Consider the following 18,209-nt stretch of genomic DNA (forward strand, 5'->3'; position numbering starts at 1 on the left):
CTGATCCCATAGGTGCCAGTTAATAAAGGGTTTACTGTAATTTGGTTATGTTGATAAATTAGTTAAAGGAAACATAAACAAGTGAATAATATAACTGAACAATTGAAATCCATTAATGATGGCACAACATATAATGTATCAAGACTGCAGCATGTGGGAGCTTCTGGATACCATTGTGATCTAGGACAAATACTCTTGCTGAAAGTGTTTGAAGTTCAGGCAGCTTCAACTAAACATTTATGATGGAAGAGTGAAGGAGTTACTGTCTCCTGGATTCACTGTACCAGGAGATAGTAACACTACTTAGGGGAGGGTCTTTTGAGTAGTTGATAGTTAGGACAGGAGTGGGTGGCTGCAAGTGAGGCAAGTAAGGGAACTATTGAAGACTTAGTACAGTGAGGATGAATTGGCACTATCCTCTACAGCAAATTGCGAGAGTCCACATTGTTGTATTGCTTGACTGAAGAATGTGCTCAGAATTGGAAAGAAACATGGTGTATGAGGGGGAGACCAGTAGTCATGGTCCATGTAGGTACCAACAACATAGGTGGAACTAGTAAAAAGCTTCTGCATGGAGAGTATGAGGAGTTAGGCATAACATTATAAAGCAGAACTTTAAAGATGTTATTTGTGTATTATTATCATCCTAAGCTGCATGCAAATTAACAGAGTACCTAAAGTTTAAGAGATGACTATGTAACTCAGAGACTCAAAGTGGGTTCCCAGTTGTCGGCCATTGGCACCAGTACTGGGAAATGTGGGGGCTGTCCATTTAGTACAGTTTACACTTGAACCATTGCAAACCACAAATAGGGAAGTAGAGAGAGTTTGAAACTGAACAGTGGAGCCAAGAGATCATGTGAAAAGATATGGTTTAATCAAAGAATAGAGAGAAGGTAAAAGGGAAATATGATACTATGGAAAATTTGGATCAGGGAATAGTAGGAAGGGATAGAGGGAGCAAAAAAAAAACCTCAGAATAAAAACAACAATTAAGACTAGGGTTTACAAAGATAATAAAAATATGAAACCAAAGGCTCCATATCTAAAATGTGTAACAAAATAAGAAAATAAACAAATTGAAACTACACAATGAAGTAAGTAAATCTAATCTGATAGACATTATGGAGACACGGCTGTAGGATGACAAGGATTGGGTCCTGAATATTGGAGGGATATATGATACTCGAGAAGAATAGGAAGCTAGTTAAAGAGACAGAGGTGACACTTTAATCAAGAATGGCATTGGTGCAATAGTTAAGAGATGGCTTTGAAATAGGGTATTAGGATATCAGGATGTAGAATTAGTTTGATGGAGATGAGGAAGAGTAAAGGAATGAAATCTGCAGTGGGAGATTACACCAACTAGCCATGAAACAACATGACCAGCTATCCTTAGTAGCCACACACGCGGATGACAAGCAACATGAGTTCGACTGGGACTACACTATTATAAGACAAGCCAAACTGAGAACAGCCAGGGAATTCCTAGAGGCATGGCACTCATCCACAGATTCAAATCAATAAGCACATCGACCTGAACCCAATATACCGGCCACTGCAGCAGACAGCTGGAACTGACAACCGGAAGCAGCAGGTACAAAACACTAAATGTTGGAGGAAACATCACAGAAGCACTTCACAGGAGGCTCCCAAGCACTGAGGATGTCACCTAGACAGGGGACGAAATGTCTGCAACACAAATTCCCAGCTTGGCGAACAGAACCACAACAACGAGCACCTGAGCTACAATCTTCTCACAAAAGACTTATATTAAACATTTTATTCAATGTAAAACTTCAGTATGGTTACACTCACATTCCAGGCAACTCTCAATAAAATCCTAGGCAAGCCAATGACAACTTTTTCAAAGAATTAATAAATGGAAGTTTAACAAAGCCATTATGGAATCAGACAATCTTTAAAAAGAGGTTTCTAAATCCTAAAAGAGATAATAATGACAACAAAATGTTAATATTTTCTCAGATAAGATGTCAATTGCTATATGGTCCAATTAGAGTCAACATTAGGATACAGGCCATTTTGTCAATGTTCAAAAATCTTACTTGGGCTTTTTTCTAATTAAGAAACAAAGATTTATAACTTGAGGACTGAATTTGTCAAAGATCAGCATTTTAAAATAAAAGCAAAAACAAAAACATATCACATTTCAAATACTGGACATCAGATGAGTTATGGCTGAAAAAGGCAATTAAATTCTATTGATCTAGCGTAACAATGTTTGCATTTTAACTTTAATTACATGCAGCAGTTTGAATGACATTTATTGTCAGATTTATAAACTTTTCACAATTTTAGATCAAAAAAACTCAATTCAACAAAATCCTAAGGATTCAGCATGTTTCAAACATTTGTATCATAGCCACAGACAATGACTTTTCAAAAATAAACATCTTTCATTCCAATGTATCATTTTGTAGGTGATGCAATATCATTTTAATTTGGATTGTAAATGGGGTGGTTTCATTGTAATTATTTGTTTTTATTGCATCCAACTTCTTAACATATTCAGCAGGCAATCCATTCTGTTTTGCACCTGTACAAATTACCTGCAAAACAGATTAAATAAATTAGAAAGTAAGGCAGTATCTGTTTAACTAAGTTGCTAATGAAATGGAAAGCTGTTGTTATTTACCAAAATATAGTTATATTTTTCTCTGGTCTAATTTTTAATATCAAAATGTTTTGATAGTACATAATTTGCAAAGGACAACCTCAAAAACAAAAATTTCCCACTAAGCAGTGCAGATAGATTACCACAAGATAGCCTTAATTTTCAAAGCCTACCTTTTTGTAAAGTGGAGATGGCAGGGTAGAATTAAAATTATTCATTTGGTAAGTCAGACATGATACTTCTCCTGTATTTTCTTGTTGAATTTTAACTTGTATTGGACTGTATAGTCCTATTTTCACACCCTCTTGACTGTTGGGAAGAAAAGGGAAAAACAAATCAGATGTTCAGTCTCTGCACATTCTTGGATCACTACGAACCACCCAATCATTTCAACTTCAAAATGGTTCAAAAATAAAACAGAATACAGACGTGAAACCATCACTGCAAACATTTTCTTATAGAGTCGGCGGGGGGAGAAATAGATTTATATTTTTAATGAAACACTAAATGGTGACAAGGCTTCGATTCCATGCAGGGATTAGGTGATAAAATCAGAGGTCTTAGTCTGTTTTACCCTTGTGGATCAGAAGTAATAACAAAACCATATATTAGCTTTAATTCAAACTATTTCCCAACCATTAAAGCTTCCTACCAGCCTTAGAATATAAAATGATTATGATTGTTAATTTCAAGAAGCACAATAGTGCAAATTCAAAAGAAAACAAGAACTGCAATGTAATAAATATAACTGCAAACCCATGTCCTTCACTGCCATTCCCCAGCTCCATCACTAATTAAAACATCCTTTAATGATGGTCCAATCTCAAACAGCATTAACAGCACCATAACCACACATTTTGTGCATTAAAACCAAATGCATAAAACTAGACATTTAAAATTAAATTATACTTTTGTAGAATATAGAGATTTAATTCACACTCATGGGTGAAAATGTGTTTATAAAGCTTACGGTTTTAAAAAAAAAATCAGTATTATTTGATGAACTTTGTCCACTTCACAAGGCACTGTTGCTTCAGCTAAAATTACAGTTGTTGAAATTAAAATAGGACAGTTTCTGGAAATGGTTCACATACATTTGTATTTTAGTGAGAGTGCAATATTTTCATCCTTTACTGAAGAGTAAAGGATTACATTTGAAAAAAATTCCATCCAACAAAATGAGTTTATGGAAGGCATCACCTTCTTTGTATTGAGTATTACTATTTTCACAAGTTCGTGAATTCATGAAGTCACTCAAACAGTTTACACAAGTTTGAAGTTATCTAGCAGAGCAGTTTCATAGATTCTTCACACAATAATTTGCCAGCAAACAATGCAGCAACACTGCAAACTATGTATCTACAGTCAGACAGCTGGCCAGCTTCCTCTTCTGCAAAATTTGAGCATCAAAAACCATCTAGTTTGATAAAGCCTGCTTAAAACAATGGGCTGAATCGCTTTTTTGACACCCTTCACATGATTCCATCCCAATCCGACCTTGTGCCATTTCCAGAACTACACACCACTCATTGAATATCGGTTAAAAGACATGCATCCCTTGCACCCAGGCCACCTTGAAACATCTATTGTGCACTTGAACAAGCATTATCCAGAACTGTGCTGCACAGCTTTTGAAACTTGCCATAGATAGGGGAAAATTGGGGCCCCGCTTTACAGACAGGACTTGACAGTCCTGATGGATGGCTGGTACGGTCAAGGAGAAAGTAAGGACTGCATTCCTGATGAAGGGTTTATGCCAGAAACGTCAATTCTCCTGCTCCTTGAATGTTGCCTGACCTGCTGTGCTTTTCTAGCATTACACTTTTCAGCTGGTACAGTCAAGACTTTCCCTTCCTCCTAATCCACCAATGGAGGCCATGACACCAGGCCATGCCAGCCTGGTCAGAGGTTGCCACCTGTGCAATAGTCAATGTAGTCTCAGATCTACAGCAATACCATAAAACAGGATTTAGGAGTGCAAGTGCTCCTAACTTCTGACTGATACCCTTCACTCTCTCTATTTCTGCTACTCTACCCACGTCCCTTCAAAAGCTGTCTATCACTCTCACCATTGAACTGCACCAATGTCCCCACACACTTTCATCTACCCCAATCCCACACTAACTCTGCATGCATTTTGTGTTGCCTACTCACTCACTTGGGACATCTCCCCACCTACACCAAACATGTAGGTTCTGCCACCACTTTAAACATCCCTTAATATCTGCCTCTTTCTCATTCCAAGTGAAAAGAGCCCGAGGTAGGGCAATAAGAGCCAAGATGGGTGGTGAGCTATGTAAATGAATTTTCTCAGATGTACAGCATGGAGACAGACCCCTCGGTCCAACCGGTCCATGCCAAAAAATCTTTACTGCATCCTCTGAAGCTTTCACACGCTTCCCATTTATAAAGCGCACAATTCAGTTGTCTTATAACTGCTTTCCCAATCTACTGTCTTCGATTATTTGTGTAGACATAGCCTCCAGTTGATTTCATTTCCTCTTATGAATTGCACCCATTGTTGCTTGTCCTGGTTCTTCCAACAGAATGCACCTTTTCACACTTCTTGTCCAGCTTGTACATTTCCTTCCAAAGTCTACCCCTTTCAGAGTTCATAATACTTGCAAAGTGTTTGTCTTCCACAAATTTGGTTAATTGTGTTGCTTGCACACAATTCTAGGTTAGTAATCTATCCAGAAAAACAGGATTTCCAGTATGATTATCAAGGATTGGCATTTAGAGATTCATGCCAGCTTTTCCCAATTAATACACATTCTCCATATGACTTAATTTTCACCTGATTCTTTGAAATTTAACATAGTGGCCTTTCACTGAAACACAAGCACAGTTTTTAAAACCAAATCTGCAGCACTAAGACAAAAGTTTATTGTACAAAAGAAATAAATAAACAAAGATAGATTAAGATACAGAGAGACAAAACACCATTAAGCCCAAAATTACAGTTGCTCAAAAACAGGGATAAATCTTTCCCCTTCTGTCATTTGATTTACCTGCCTCTACTCAGTTCCTGTTTGGTGAGGTCTGGGGCCAGTTTCCATGACTACTCACCCAATAGAGCCGAGACTTAAAATGAGCCTTAATCAAATGCAGAGTTCAACCATTCCTGGTCTAGTGTTCCAAACTAGATGCATTCATCAACACAATAATAATCAGATATCAATCATACATGATTTCACTAAAGTAACTATTTCTTTAAGTGCTCTGAACATTTTCTGGAGCGATTGTACTCACTTCTGACCCCAGCCAAGTCTCCCTTGAACTGCCCAAACAGCTTTTGAATTAAAATTATAGAACGATAACTTACTGACCCACGAGACTCTACTATGCTAATGGATTGATGTCTTCTTTCTCCAGTTGTCAACCTTCACAGTATAAACAAACTTCCATTAACACTCCAGGCATTACATGCTGGTCACATTCTGTGACTTTCACCTTGGTTGGGTGACCACAATTCTGTGACTTTCACCTTGGTTATGGAGAGAGATAGGTGCGCACAACAAGGTAGATTTTACAATTGGGGGAAGGGAAATTACGATGCTGTAAGACAGGATTTGAGGAGCATACGTTGGGAGCATAGGCTGTCAGGGAAGGATGTGGTGGAAATGTGGAACTTTTTCAAGGAGCAGATACGACGTGTACTTGATATGTATGTACCTATCAGGCAGGAAAGAAATGGTCGTGTGAGGGAGCCTTGGTTGACGAGGGAGGTTGAATGTCTAGTAAAGAGGAAGAAGGAGGCTTACATAAGGTTGAGGAAACAGGGTTCAGACAGAGCAGTGGAGGGATACAGGATAGCCAGAAGGGACCTGAAGAAAGGGATTAGGAGAGCTAAGAGAGGGCATGAAAAATCCTTGGCGGATAGGATCAAGGATAACCCCAAGGCATTTTATGCGTATGTGAGAAACCTGAGAATGACGAGAACGAGGGTAGGTCCGATCAAGGACAGTAGTGGGATACTGTGTATTGAGTCGGAAGAGATAGGAGAGGTCTTGAACAAGTACTTCTCTTCAGTATTTACGAACGAGAGGGACTGTATTGTTGAAGAGGAGAGTGTGAAACGGACTGTTAAGCTAGAAGAGATACATGTTAGGAAGGAAGATGTGTTGGACATTTTGAACAGCTTGAGGATAGACAAGTCCCCCGGGCCTGACGGGATATATCCTAGGATTATGTGGGAAGCAAGAGAGGAAATTGCAGTACCGTTGGCAATGATCTTCTCGTCTTCACTGGCAACGGGGGTGGTACCAGGGGACTGGAGAGTAGCGAATGTTGTGCCCCTGTTCAAAAAAGGGAATAGGGATAACCCCGGGAATTACAGGCCAGTTAGTCTTACTTCTGTGGTAGGCAAAGTAATGGAAAGGGTACTGAGGGATAGGATTTACGAGTATCTGGAAAGACACTGCTTGATTAGGGACAGCCAGCACGGATTTGTGAAGGGTAGGTCTTGCCTTACAAGTCTTATTGAATTCTTCGAGGAGGTGACCAAGCATGTGGATGAGGGTAGAGCAGTGGATGTACTGTACATGGATTTTAGTAAGGCATTTGATAAGGTTCCCCATGGTAGGCTTATGCGGAAAGTCAGGAGGCATGGGATAGAGGGAAATTTGGCCAATTGGATAGAAAACTGGCTAACCGGTAGAAGTCAGAGAGTGGTGGTAGATGGTAAATATTCAGCCTGGAGCCCAGTTACAAGTGGAGTTCCGCAGGGTTCAGTTCTGGGTCCTCTGCTGTTTGTAATTTTTATTAATGACTTAGATGAGGGAGTCGAAGGGTGGGTCAGTAAATTTGCAGATGATACGAAGATAGGTGGAGTTGTGGACAGTGAGGAGGGCTGTTGTCGGCTGCAGAGGGACTTAGATATGATGCAGAGCTGGGCTGAGGAGTGGCAGATGGAGTTCAACCCTGCCAAGTGTGAGGTTGTCCATTTTGGAAGGACAAATAAGAATGCGGAATACAGGGTTAATGGTAGGGTTCTTAGTCAGGTGGAGGAACAGAGGGATCTTGGGGTCTATGTACATAGATCTTTGAAGGTTGCCACTCAGGTGGATAGAGTTTGTAAGAAGGCCTATGGAGTATTATCGTTCATTAGCAGAGGGATTGAATTCAAGAGTCGTGAAGTGATGTTGCAGCTGTACAGGACTTTGGTTAGGCCACAGTTGGAGTACTGTGTGCAGTTCTGGTCGCCTCACTTTAGGAAAGATGTGGAAGCTTTGGAGAGGGTGCAGAGAAGATTTACCAGGATGTTGCCTGGAATGGAGAGTAGGTCGTACGAGGATAGGTTGAGAGTTCTCGGCCTTTTCTCGTTGGAACGGCGAAGGATGAGAGGTGACTTGATAGAGGTTTATAAGATGATCAGAGGAATAGATAGAGTAGACAGTCAGAAACTTTTTCCCCGGGTACAACAGAGTGTTACAAGGGGACATAAATTTAAGGTGAAGGGTGGAAGGTATAGGGGAGATGTCAGGGGTGGGTTCTTTACCCAGAGAGTAGTGGGGGCATGGAATGCGCTGCCCGTGGGAGTGGTAGAGTCAGAATCATTGGCGACCTTTAAGCAGCATTTGGATAGGTACATGGATGGGTGCTTCATCTTGGTTAGAAGTTCGGCACAACATCGTGGGCCGAAGGGCCTGTTCTGTGCTGTATTGTTCTATGTTCTAAAATCACGGTTCAGGAAATAATGACCCAGGTAATTTTAAAGCTCTTGATAAAACTAAACCAACACCCATCCGCTACTAGTTTAAAGTCCAAACTTTGAAAAGAAGATATGAATTGTAGTGATTACAATGAGGTCACCCAGCTGGACCTTATAGAATGAGTTCTCTGATTGGCCCAGATTAACAGCCCCAATCAGGGAGCCCTGGCTGACAGATTAAAAAGGGTGAGTTTTACCACTGTTTGGCAGTAGTATAGGGTTTAATAAAAAGGAAAAAAACTATTCTTTTTAAAAAGTGTGAGTTTCAGAGATACTGACACTTTGGTGCCTGACTCTGTTCATGTATAAGTAAAGAGTGACTTGGTGATGGGATGCCAGCCTCTGGAGTTATTTTACAAATATATATCTCACAGATGTTTAATCACACTTTCACAGTAGCAACTTCCAATTGATTAGACTGTGGTGGCTATTTTTATCCTTGTGCTGCATGCTTATTCAAATTAGGATATAACATTTGTTATTCTTCAGTCTTCTGTAACCATCCCACTATTGAACGAAGACTGAGTGATTGTAACCAGTACCTCAGCATTCTCTGAAGTATCATAGCTAGTCCCATAGGTGACTTATTAACTTAATAACTAACCATTCTTGTTAAATCGATCTAACATCAATTGCTATTTAAAAAAAGAGGACAGTTTCAAACATTGATGACCTGTTCACAAGTTTCACTCCCAAATCTCTACAGTCTAATCTCCTCATCCTGTATTTGCCCAACCATTGGAAGGCTCCATTCAAGGCTAATCTACCCCTCCATGATGTGATATCCAAATCACATTGTACCCCAGATGTGACCCAATTAGGTTTTGCATAACTACCACCCTCTTGTATTTTAATTCTCTTGATGAAGAGGCCATCATGCTATTAACCTTTTTGATTTTTTTCTGTACACTCTCATATAATTTTAACTGTATTTACCCAATCTTTTCTCTCCTCCACAACAGCCCCACCACTTCAAAACAATCTTTTGCTGAGGTCTCTAGCCAGAAGCAACAGTAGACCTTGACATTATCACAATAGTCTAGATTAGAATGCTGATGGAAAAGCACAGGAGGTCAGTCAGCATCCAAGGAGCAGGAAAATCATTTGAGGCATAGCTGCCTATAGAGGGGTTAGGTCGTGATGCATGGCTGAGAGTGTGGAGCAGAGGATCCTGAAGGAGAACGTTGCTGGTGTTCGGATCTAAACTGCGCCGGTTTGAATGTAGTCCGGAGTCCATATGGTATCAGTTAGTTGCGGAGGCAGGCACGGAGGAAGCAGATGTGGCTGTGATAGACAGTCTGTTTCAGGACATGGTCAAAGAGCTTCAGAGCAGAGTAAGGTTAAAATCAACTACGCCAAAGTAAGGATTGCAGATGCTGGAGATCAGAGTCTAGATTAGAGTGGTGCTGGAAAAGCACAGCAGTTCAGGCAGCATCCAAGGAGCAGGTAAATCCTTAGGATAAAGTACAGAAGGGGTCCTTTGCAGTTCTGAGAGAGTGTGGCCCTCAGTTGAGGCATACCTGACTGTAGAGGTTGAGTGGTGGCGTATGGCAATAGTAATCAAATTAAAACTGTTAAGCAGCAGGTAAATTAATTGGTTTAGTGTCAATTGAGCAAATGAATATCTTTTGCTCAGATATACGTAATGGTATTTATGTAAAGCCTGGAAAATAACAGGGAGCTGCAGTTTTATCGATGAAAAATTTCCCTTTAAAACACTTAGCACTACATGAAGAGCTCCAATGAATCCTCTGAAGAAGGTAATTTTGGCTAACTGCTCCTTGGATAAAGAGCTGTATCATGCAAATTAAAAAATTATCCATTGCAGGATGCACTTTTATAGGATGGTCAATAAAACAGTGTTTTAAGAATACTTGGAACCTGTCTGAAATAGAGACTAAATTGATTCCTATGCATAAACATACACATGCATGTCTGACTCAAACTGGAACCCAAATCATATTTTTAAAAAAAGACTGAATGAGATAGGCCATCATCCATTTAATCTCCAAGTCTTTATAGAAAGTAAAAATTTAAAAAGAGAAAATATATTAAAGAATTGCAGATCCTGGAAATCAGGAACAAAAACAAATGCTGGAAAAACTCAACAGGTTATAGCAGTGTCTGTGGGGAGAAAGCAGAGTTAACATTTCAGGTCCTGTGAACAGTCTTCAGAAGATGTTATTTGAAAATACTGACTAGATATATAAAACAATACTTGCTCATCTAAAGATGGCCGATCAGCAGCTTCCAAATGCCATATAACGCCCCATACATCATCTTCAGGACTTGGGATAATAGTCGCAACACCTCCTCCCCATCTGCTGTCTTGCAAATCAGGGAAACCAAATGCAAGCTTATAGCCCTGGTGGGGGGGGGGGAAAAGAAAGTTGAAAATTAATAGAAAACATTGGGAATTCCATACCTGAACAACAGGGTGGCATGGTGACACACTGGTTAGCACTGCTGCCTCACAGTGCCTTGGACCCAGATTTGATTCCAGCCTTGGGGGAGTGTGTGTGGAGTTTGCACCTTCTTGTGTCTGCATGGATTTCTGCTGAGTCCTCCGGTTTCCTCCTTCAGTCTAAACGATGTACAGGTTTGGTGGATTGGCTGCATTAAATGTGAGGTTACAGAGATAGCAATGCTATTAAGAGGGCTAGTGCAGACTTGATGGGCTGAAAGGCCTCTTTCTATAAGAATTCAATGACTCTAAACACACTTTTTAAAAAGTCATAAATCAATAAAAGTGAAAATTGTTATAAGTGAAAAGACAAAAGCATGAAGAAACACTTCAATACTGCCATATTTTCCATCCTGTTTGTTCAGATCCAAATGGTTTTGCTCGCCAATGGGAGAGCTTGTTACACTCAATTCACATAATAAGCATAGAATCAAAAAATGTTGAGAGCTTCCAAATGAGTCAAGACACTTGAACCATATTACAAACATTATCCCATTGAATACATTAGGAAGATAACACATGTATGTGTTGGAAACTACGTTTTAGGCTGTAGTTTGAAAATGACAACAAAGGATGTAGGATCCCATTACATGATAGGAATCATTCAACAAATATGTGCAAGCAAGAATAATATTGTACAAATACTGCAAATAGATATGAACATACTAATTAAAAGAAACTTGCGATACAAAAGTCATAAGAGTTTTAGCGCTTTGGTCTAACTTGTCCACGCTGACCAGATGTTTTATATAAATCTAGTCCCACTTGCCAGCACTTGGCCCATATCCCTCTAAACCCTTCCTATTCATGTAGGCATCCAGGTGACGTTTAGATGTTATAATTGTACCAGCTTCCACGCTTTCTCTGACAGCTCATTCTATGCACACACAACTGTCATGGGCCATGACCCATCTTCCTGACATCCGTTCACTTATCCATCCATTATTCACACTGGAACTTCTATTTTATTAAAGCATCAATAGCCATGCAGTGTGGACGCACCCTGTCCTCACCCTCCACTCCACCTTCTCTCTGCAATATTGCGATGGAGTACTCGACGAGACAATTCCAAATTTCTGGGGAAGTTGGTCAGAAGTAATAAGTAATCCAAAACTGTACAAATTATTTAAAGGTAGAGAGATCATAAGTTATCAAGGTGATGGTATCAAAACGGGACAATAGGAAAGATTTTAAGGACACAAAACAGTGTGGTGGGGTTACATGTAACACAACATGAACCCAAGATCACAGTTGATTGAGGGAATATTCCAGATGGGAACAGTTCAGCAGTCAAGGACATTCAGCCTTTGATCTTCAACTAAGCATCCTCCAAAGTGGTCTTTGAGGTAAACAATGCAGAATCACTGAGCATAAACTGATAGCCAAATTCTATACCCACGAAGATTGCATCAACCGTGATCTTCAGTTCATGTCACATTACATGTGAATCCCATCATACTATTCTGTATTTGTGATATCTCCCTTACTGCCCTGTTTTGATACCATCACCTTGATAATTTCTACCTCTACCTTAGTTTGCTTGGCTTTGGATTATTTGTTACTTTGGTTAGAGCCTTGACTTCTGACTCTTACACCTATCATGTTATTCCAGCCATTTGGTTTGTCTCCAGCAACACCTTATTTTTAATTTTTTGTAATTATCACTCTGCCTCAATTAATCGAAGTCATCACTTCCCTTGCTATTCAGCCATTGACACTTTATTCACATCGCTGGACACTTGATCACCTGCAGAGATTTATTATTCAGCCTGTCGACATTTTACTCACTATTAGCATGTGACCTTTTGGTATCTCTGCCTATATTCTGAGCTGGGGTTTCTCTTCACATCACCTGACAAAGGAACAGGGCTCAGAAAGCTTGTGATTTCAAAGAAACCTGTTGGGCTATAACCTGGTGTCCTGTGACTTCTGATCTTGTTCACTCCAGTCCAACACCAGCACTTCCATATCTTGGGAATTGGGTTCCAAAGCTTGGGAAAGAATATCAGAGCAAGGTCAGGGGTGGAGGGGAAAAAAAAAATCAAGCCGAGAGGCAGTCCAGCAACGACTGCTACTCCGGGAAGGTCTCGATTAAACTTTTCAGGCAAGGATCCCTTCATACAAAAAGATGAAGAACAGAATGGTCCATTCTAGACATTAACAATAAAACCTACCACCTTTAACACATGTAGCTAAAACACTGACACATGCCTCTAGTCAGCAAGGAAACTTTAAATACAAGAGGAACAAACAAGGGGATTGTTCACCCCTGAACAATCTTCAAAACAAAATAATCTCAAACAATAATATAAATTGCTGGAAAACCTCAGCAGATCATAGAATATTAGAATCGCTTCAGTATGGAAGCAGGCCATTCGGTCCATCAAGTACACAGTGACCCTCTGAAGAGCATACCACCCATATCCACCAACCCTACCCTATACCTGTAACCAGGCATTTCCCACGCCTAATCCACCTTGCCTGCATAACCCTGGACAGTAAGGGCAATTTATCTTTGCCAACCCACCTAACCTGCACATCTTTGGACTTTGGGAGGAAACCCACGTACAGAACATGCAAACTCCAGCCGGACAGTCGCCCGAAGGTGGAATCGGACCCGGGTGAGGGTGCAGTACGAACCACTGAGCCCACCCTTGTCTGGCAGCATCAGCGGGAGAGAGGGGGGGGGGGGAAGGCAGAGTTAACGTTTCCCAGTGCGGGGATTCTTCAACAGAACACTCCGTTTCTGTTTCTGTTTCTATTTCAGATCCCCAGCTTGTTGGTTCAGCTCATCATTAAAAACAAAAGGGTGCTCCCTCAGCACCATCCCCCGGTCAGCAGGGTTAACGGTGAAGGAGGGAGGCAGGCCAGGTCTTGTTTACTTACAGTCAGGTAGCCCACACCGAGCAGCACGGCCGAAGAACTCTGAAGCTGCAACCGCTCCCGCAACAAGTTACTTCCGTAACCGAAGTAGCAGAAGGAATCTCCCTCACCGGCTGGAGTATGAACTTGCTTTGTGTCGTTGAGAGGCACGGTCATGGCGGTGATGGGTTTTCTGTTGGCGATCATACACAACAACAACAACAACAAGCCATTCATCAGGATTGACCAACATTTGTGCACCAGCCGCTCCCTCTTTATATAGTCACGGTCCGGTCTGGATGGGGGTGGGGAATGGCCGCGAGTGGTTCTCGTGCCAGTGCGCATGTTTGATGGAGGTGCTGGATGTTTCTGCGGTGCCCGTGATGGTCGGGGGGAGGGGGGAGAATTCATCGCAGCTGCTAGGCCCCGGCTCTGAGCGGCGACTCCCGCGTCCGTGATCCCTGACTGAGATGGCGGAAGGCAGCCGAATGAGCGGTCACGAACGGCGGCACAAGCGTCACGCGGCGGAGGAAAGGGAGCCGGAGAAGAAGAAGAAGAAACGGCTGCACCAAGAAGTGAAGAAAATCAAACACGTCGAGACCTTGTAAGGCTGAGAGAACGAAAAATAAAGCGGTGGATGAGAGCGAGAGCCGCGCGATTGAGGGCGGGCGGTCGGGTGGGTGTGTGTTTGTTTTGTCGCCGAAATCGAAACGTGAACGCTCCTTTCCCCTCACAGATGCTGCCGGGCCTGCTCAGTTTGACCAGCAGTTTGTTTTTGTCTCCCTCGGCCTGACTTTCGCTGTCTTTCGGTGGTGAAGGAATGTCCGCTGACAGCTGCCCAGAGATACCCCTCGCAGGTTTGTGAGCGGGGATCTGGGCAGAATCTAAACCTGCAGGTTCTGGAATCGTGAAGTAGAAAACTAAAGAAAAATACTGGAGCTGACAGTATTCAGAGTGCCCGCAAAATCGGCAATACCCCTGGCTCTGAAATGTTCGGAGGGTCAAGTGTATGTTAGATTAAGAGCGACTTTGTAGGGGGCGGACAATTAAAACCTTATTCTAGCTCCCGTGTAACTATTAAGCTGAGGCCCCAGTTTATCACACATCCGCCCACACTTCATCTGACAGACTCCCGAACTGAATAACTCCAAACTCTACATCTCCCACCAGGCCACCGCTCCACCCCACAGTCTCCTCCACCAACCCTCACCTTACCTCCCTCCACCTTTTAAATTTAAATCTCAAAATAGGGCAGCTGACTATGGTCAAAAGATATGTGTGGTTAACTCTCCGCCAGAAGTGTGAAGCTCAATACAGTAAAATCGCCATAACACACAGTGAGAGAGAGCACTGGTGGCATTTTAACCTGAGATTTAACACGTCTCAGGCGAGGGGAGAGGTTGAGGAAGTGAGTCCTTCATTGGTAATCTCAGCAGTGTAGGGTGTTGAACAGCTCAGTTGGTTTAACGGCTGGTTTGCAGTACAGTACTATTGGAATAAGTGATGCAACAGTCTGATTGAGGGATTGCCACTGCTCAAGAGAATTGGGATCATTAACTCGATTTTTTTCCCCCCAAAGAAACATGATTCCGCAAAAACGCAGCAGATCTGGCAGTATCTATGGAGAAAAAAGAGTTAATGTTTTGAATCCAATATGACTTATTTCCAGTGCTATTTTAGATCTCCAGCATCTGTAGTACTTTGTTTTTATTGTTCCATTGAAGCTGCTAGACCTGTCGACAATTTTTGTTTTGCTACGGGGCCTGTGACTTGTACAATTAGGATAGGTGCAAATGATGTCTTTCAACCTTTCACATTTTTCCATGAAATAATAAAAAATGTTAAAACATAGATTTAAATGTTAATGTTGAGCATATCATGTTTATGAAACGCAACTGGGACTAAGGGCTATGGAATTTAAGGATCTGTTTCAGGTCAGTGCCAAACCAAGGGTAGTGTTCTGAGTTTGTTGCTTAAGTTAACAATTTACATGTGCTATTTTCCAAAACATTAATAATTGCCCTTTACTAATTTGTTTCATAGTAACCTGATTCAGCAAGTTACTGTTCCAATCTAGAATGAGTGCCTGTGCCTATACCAGGTCCTAAAATTCTGACAGGTGATCCGATTTTCTATGTTGAGAGTGTGTTGCTGGAAAAGCACAGCAGGTCAGGCAGCATCCTGATACCGTATACTTAACAGAAACGGAAGTTAGAAAGATAGGTATATCTCAAAGACAAATTTGTACAAATTAACTTAATTCTGCAATCCCATCTTGCTGAAGATATCATCAGCCCTCAGTTAAAAAAACACTAAGAAGATTTTTTGATATTACGATTATGTAGTACCTTAAAACAGTGTGCAGATTGACTTGCTGTGTATGTTATAGAACAATAACTATACTGAATTAGCTGTAAAGCATTTTGGGATATTCTGTCATTGTGAATAGTGTTTTTCTCTTTGTTTACAAATGAAAGACACTTACTGTAAATCCCTTTTGAGTCAGTGATTATATGACTTATAGTAATTAGACAAGCAGTTAAGAGGCAGGAATAGTTTAGGCAAAGTTTATCTTGCTTCTTGTGCATTGGACTAATGCTTGAAAAAAAAATGCTGTTGTGGCAAACAAATCTTTTCCTGAAATTTCCTAGCAACTTCATTCACAGGGTGACCAATTAGAAAAAAAGTGGGTTTCCCTCAATAGAATTGTCTCCTATGCTTGCTATTGATAATATGCCTGTGATTGAAGCAGTGAGGCAAATAGCAGCAGTAAGCAAGACTGGAGGTATCCAGGGGAGAATGGACTGAGAGACTCCAGGGAATAACAACAGGGAGGAAATCATCCCAATTGGTGTCATTCAGTTTCCGCCTTGGCATCCAAATTATATAACTGCTTGACTTTGGTAAGAAATATAAACCATACTTATTATATGTTTGCTTATTGGACGTTGGTTAGCTTGCTGAGCTGAAAGGTTTGTTTTCAGATGTTTCATCACCATACTAGGTAACATAATCAGTGAGCCTCCGGATGAAGCACTGGTGACATGGCCCACTTTCTATTTGTGTTTAGATTTCCTTGAGTTGGTGATGTCATTTCTTACGATGACATTTCCTGTATTTTTTCTCAGGGAACTGTAACAAACACTACCTTGGACAAACAGGCAAAAAACTAGCCACCAGGATATATGAACATCAACTACTCACAAAAAGACATGACCCACTCTCACTAGTATCCTTACATACAGATGAGGAAGGACACCACTTTGACTGGGACAACACATCCACCGAGGACAAGCCAAACAGTGACAAACATGATAATTCCTAGAAGCATGGCATTCCTACTGGAACTCTGTCAACAAATACATTAACTTGGATCCCATTTACCACCCCTGAGAAAAAAGAACAGGAAATGACATCACAGGAAATGACATTACCAACCCAAGGAAACCTAAACACATCAACAGAAAGCAGGCCATACCACCAGTGCTCTGTCAGGAGGCTCACTGATTATGTTGCCTAGTATGGTGACGAAATGTCTGAAAACTAACTTTGCAGCCCAGCGAGCAAACCTACATCCAGAATCTCAACCTGAACTACAAATCTTCTCAAAACATGCGAATGTTTCCTTATGCATAAAAACTAACCAGTCTGAATTACTTATTGTTTGTGAAGTCTTTAAATTATTGCAAATTGTCTTTTTTTTCAAATAGTTATGAGAAGCCACCACCAGGAATGATTAAGGTTAGTGATAAATTGATTGATGCACTTTTTAATATTGACAAGTGTGTTTTAAAAACTATTTTTGGCTGTTGGTTATTCTGCAGTAAGCACATTCTCAAAGCAAAAATGGGTTGATAGATCCTTGCCTCATATTTCCTACCATTGCATACCACATGGTGACGAATGGGAGTGTGATGTGACTCTTGTTCTTAATTTTTCTATGTGTACCAATACCAGTATCCTAATGTTCTGAGACTGAAGTATTATTTTGTGAAGAATAATGTCCAAAAATCAGTATCAAAATTCTTACAGTATGTAGCGCATCAAATTAATGCAATATGTCTCTGTTCTACATCATATGAAGTGTTAGCATTTGGTGTTTTATCTAGAACCACGTATACAATGTTAGTCTTACACATTTATCATTAAGATACATTGATATAGCTGTATCTATGTAAATCTTTTTCACCTGCAGTCCTGAAATACAAAAATGAAGGTTTAGAGAAAAGAAGCAATACACATCTTTGCCCTGATAGCCTCAAGCAACATCACCTATTGCTTGAAACTCATAACTTTTCTGAAATATTTTAAGGCATATTTTAACAAGTTACCAAAACGAGACTGTCTAATTTCACAACTCTGCACCGTTGCATTTTGAAGTGGAATTCTGTTTTGAGTATACGTATTAATATTTGTGCATAGGTAATACTTAAAATAACTGGCCTATATCTGTGACAAGGTCATGTGTAATCTACTTTACTGTACAAGTCATAGTCTGACCGATCATCTAGTCTAAAATGGAGGTGCATCCATAT

At 40.7% G+C, this 18,209-nt stretch overlaps 2 protein-coding genes across 2 annotated transcripts in view; one reads left to right on the plus strand and one right to left on the minus strand.

Annotated features, from left to right (window-relative positions):
* Positions 1–1,768: 1,768 nt before the first annotated feature.
* Positions 1,769–14,085, minus strand: LOC140464982 (gamma-glutamylcyclotransferase-like). Its single transcript, XM_072560709.1, has 4 exons — positions 13,699–14,085; positions 10,571–10,713; positions 2,809–2,944; positions 1,769–2,570 (listed from the first exon to the last, which is right to left on the minus strand). The coding sequence occupies exons 1-4, from the start codon at positions 14,083–14,085 to the stop codon at positions 2,418–2,420; spliced, it is 819 nt and encodes a 272-aa protein (XP_072416810.1). The 3' UTR covers positions 1,769–2,417.
* A 33-nt stretch (positions 14,086–14,118) lies between these two features.
* The window catches only part of rp9 (RP9 pre-mRNA splicing factor), a 29,599-nt gene continuing 25,508 nt past the window's right edge, over positions 14,119–18,209 (plus strand). The window contains exons 1-2 of the mRNA XM_072560710.1: positions 14,119–14,278; positions 17,385–17,415. Of these exons, the coding sequence (XP_072416811.1) occupies positions 14,145–14,278; positions 17,385–17,415 (165 nt within the window). The 5' untranslated portion in view covers positions 14,119–14,144. The remainder of the gene's footprint in view (positions 14,279–17,384; positions 17,416–18,209) is intronic.

The sequence above is a fragment of the Chiloscyllium punctatum genome, chromosome 41 (assembly GCF_047496795.1).
Source record: "Chiloscyllium punctatum isolate Juve2018m chromosome 41, sChiPun1.3, whole genome shotgun sequence".
Classification (NCBI taxonomy): Eukaryota; Metazoa; Chordata; class Chondrichthyes; order Orectolobiformes; family Hemiscylliidae; genus Chiloscyllium; species Chiloscyllium punctatum.

Coding starts and splice junctions, on each gene's coding strand:
- LOC140464982 (XM_072560709.1), bottom strand. CDS start 14,085: ATGAATTCTCCCCCCTCCCCCCGACCATCACGGGCACCGCAGAAACAT. Junction 2,945..10,570: donor GATCGGCCATCTTTAGATGA/GCAAGTATTGTT, acceptor TCTTCCCAACAG/TCAAGAGGGTGTGAAAATAG. Junction 2,571..2,808: donor CATCTCCACTTTACAAAAAG/GTAGGCTTTGAA, acceptor TCTGTTTTGCAG/GTAATTTGTACAGGTGCAAA.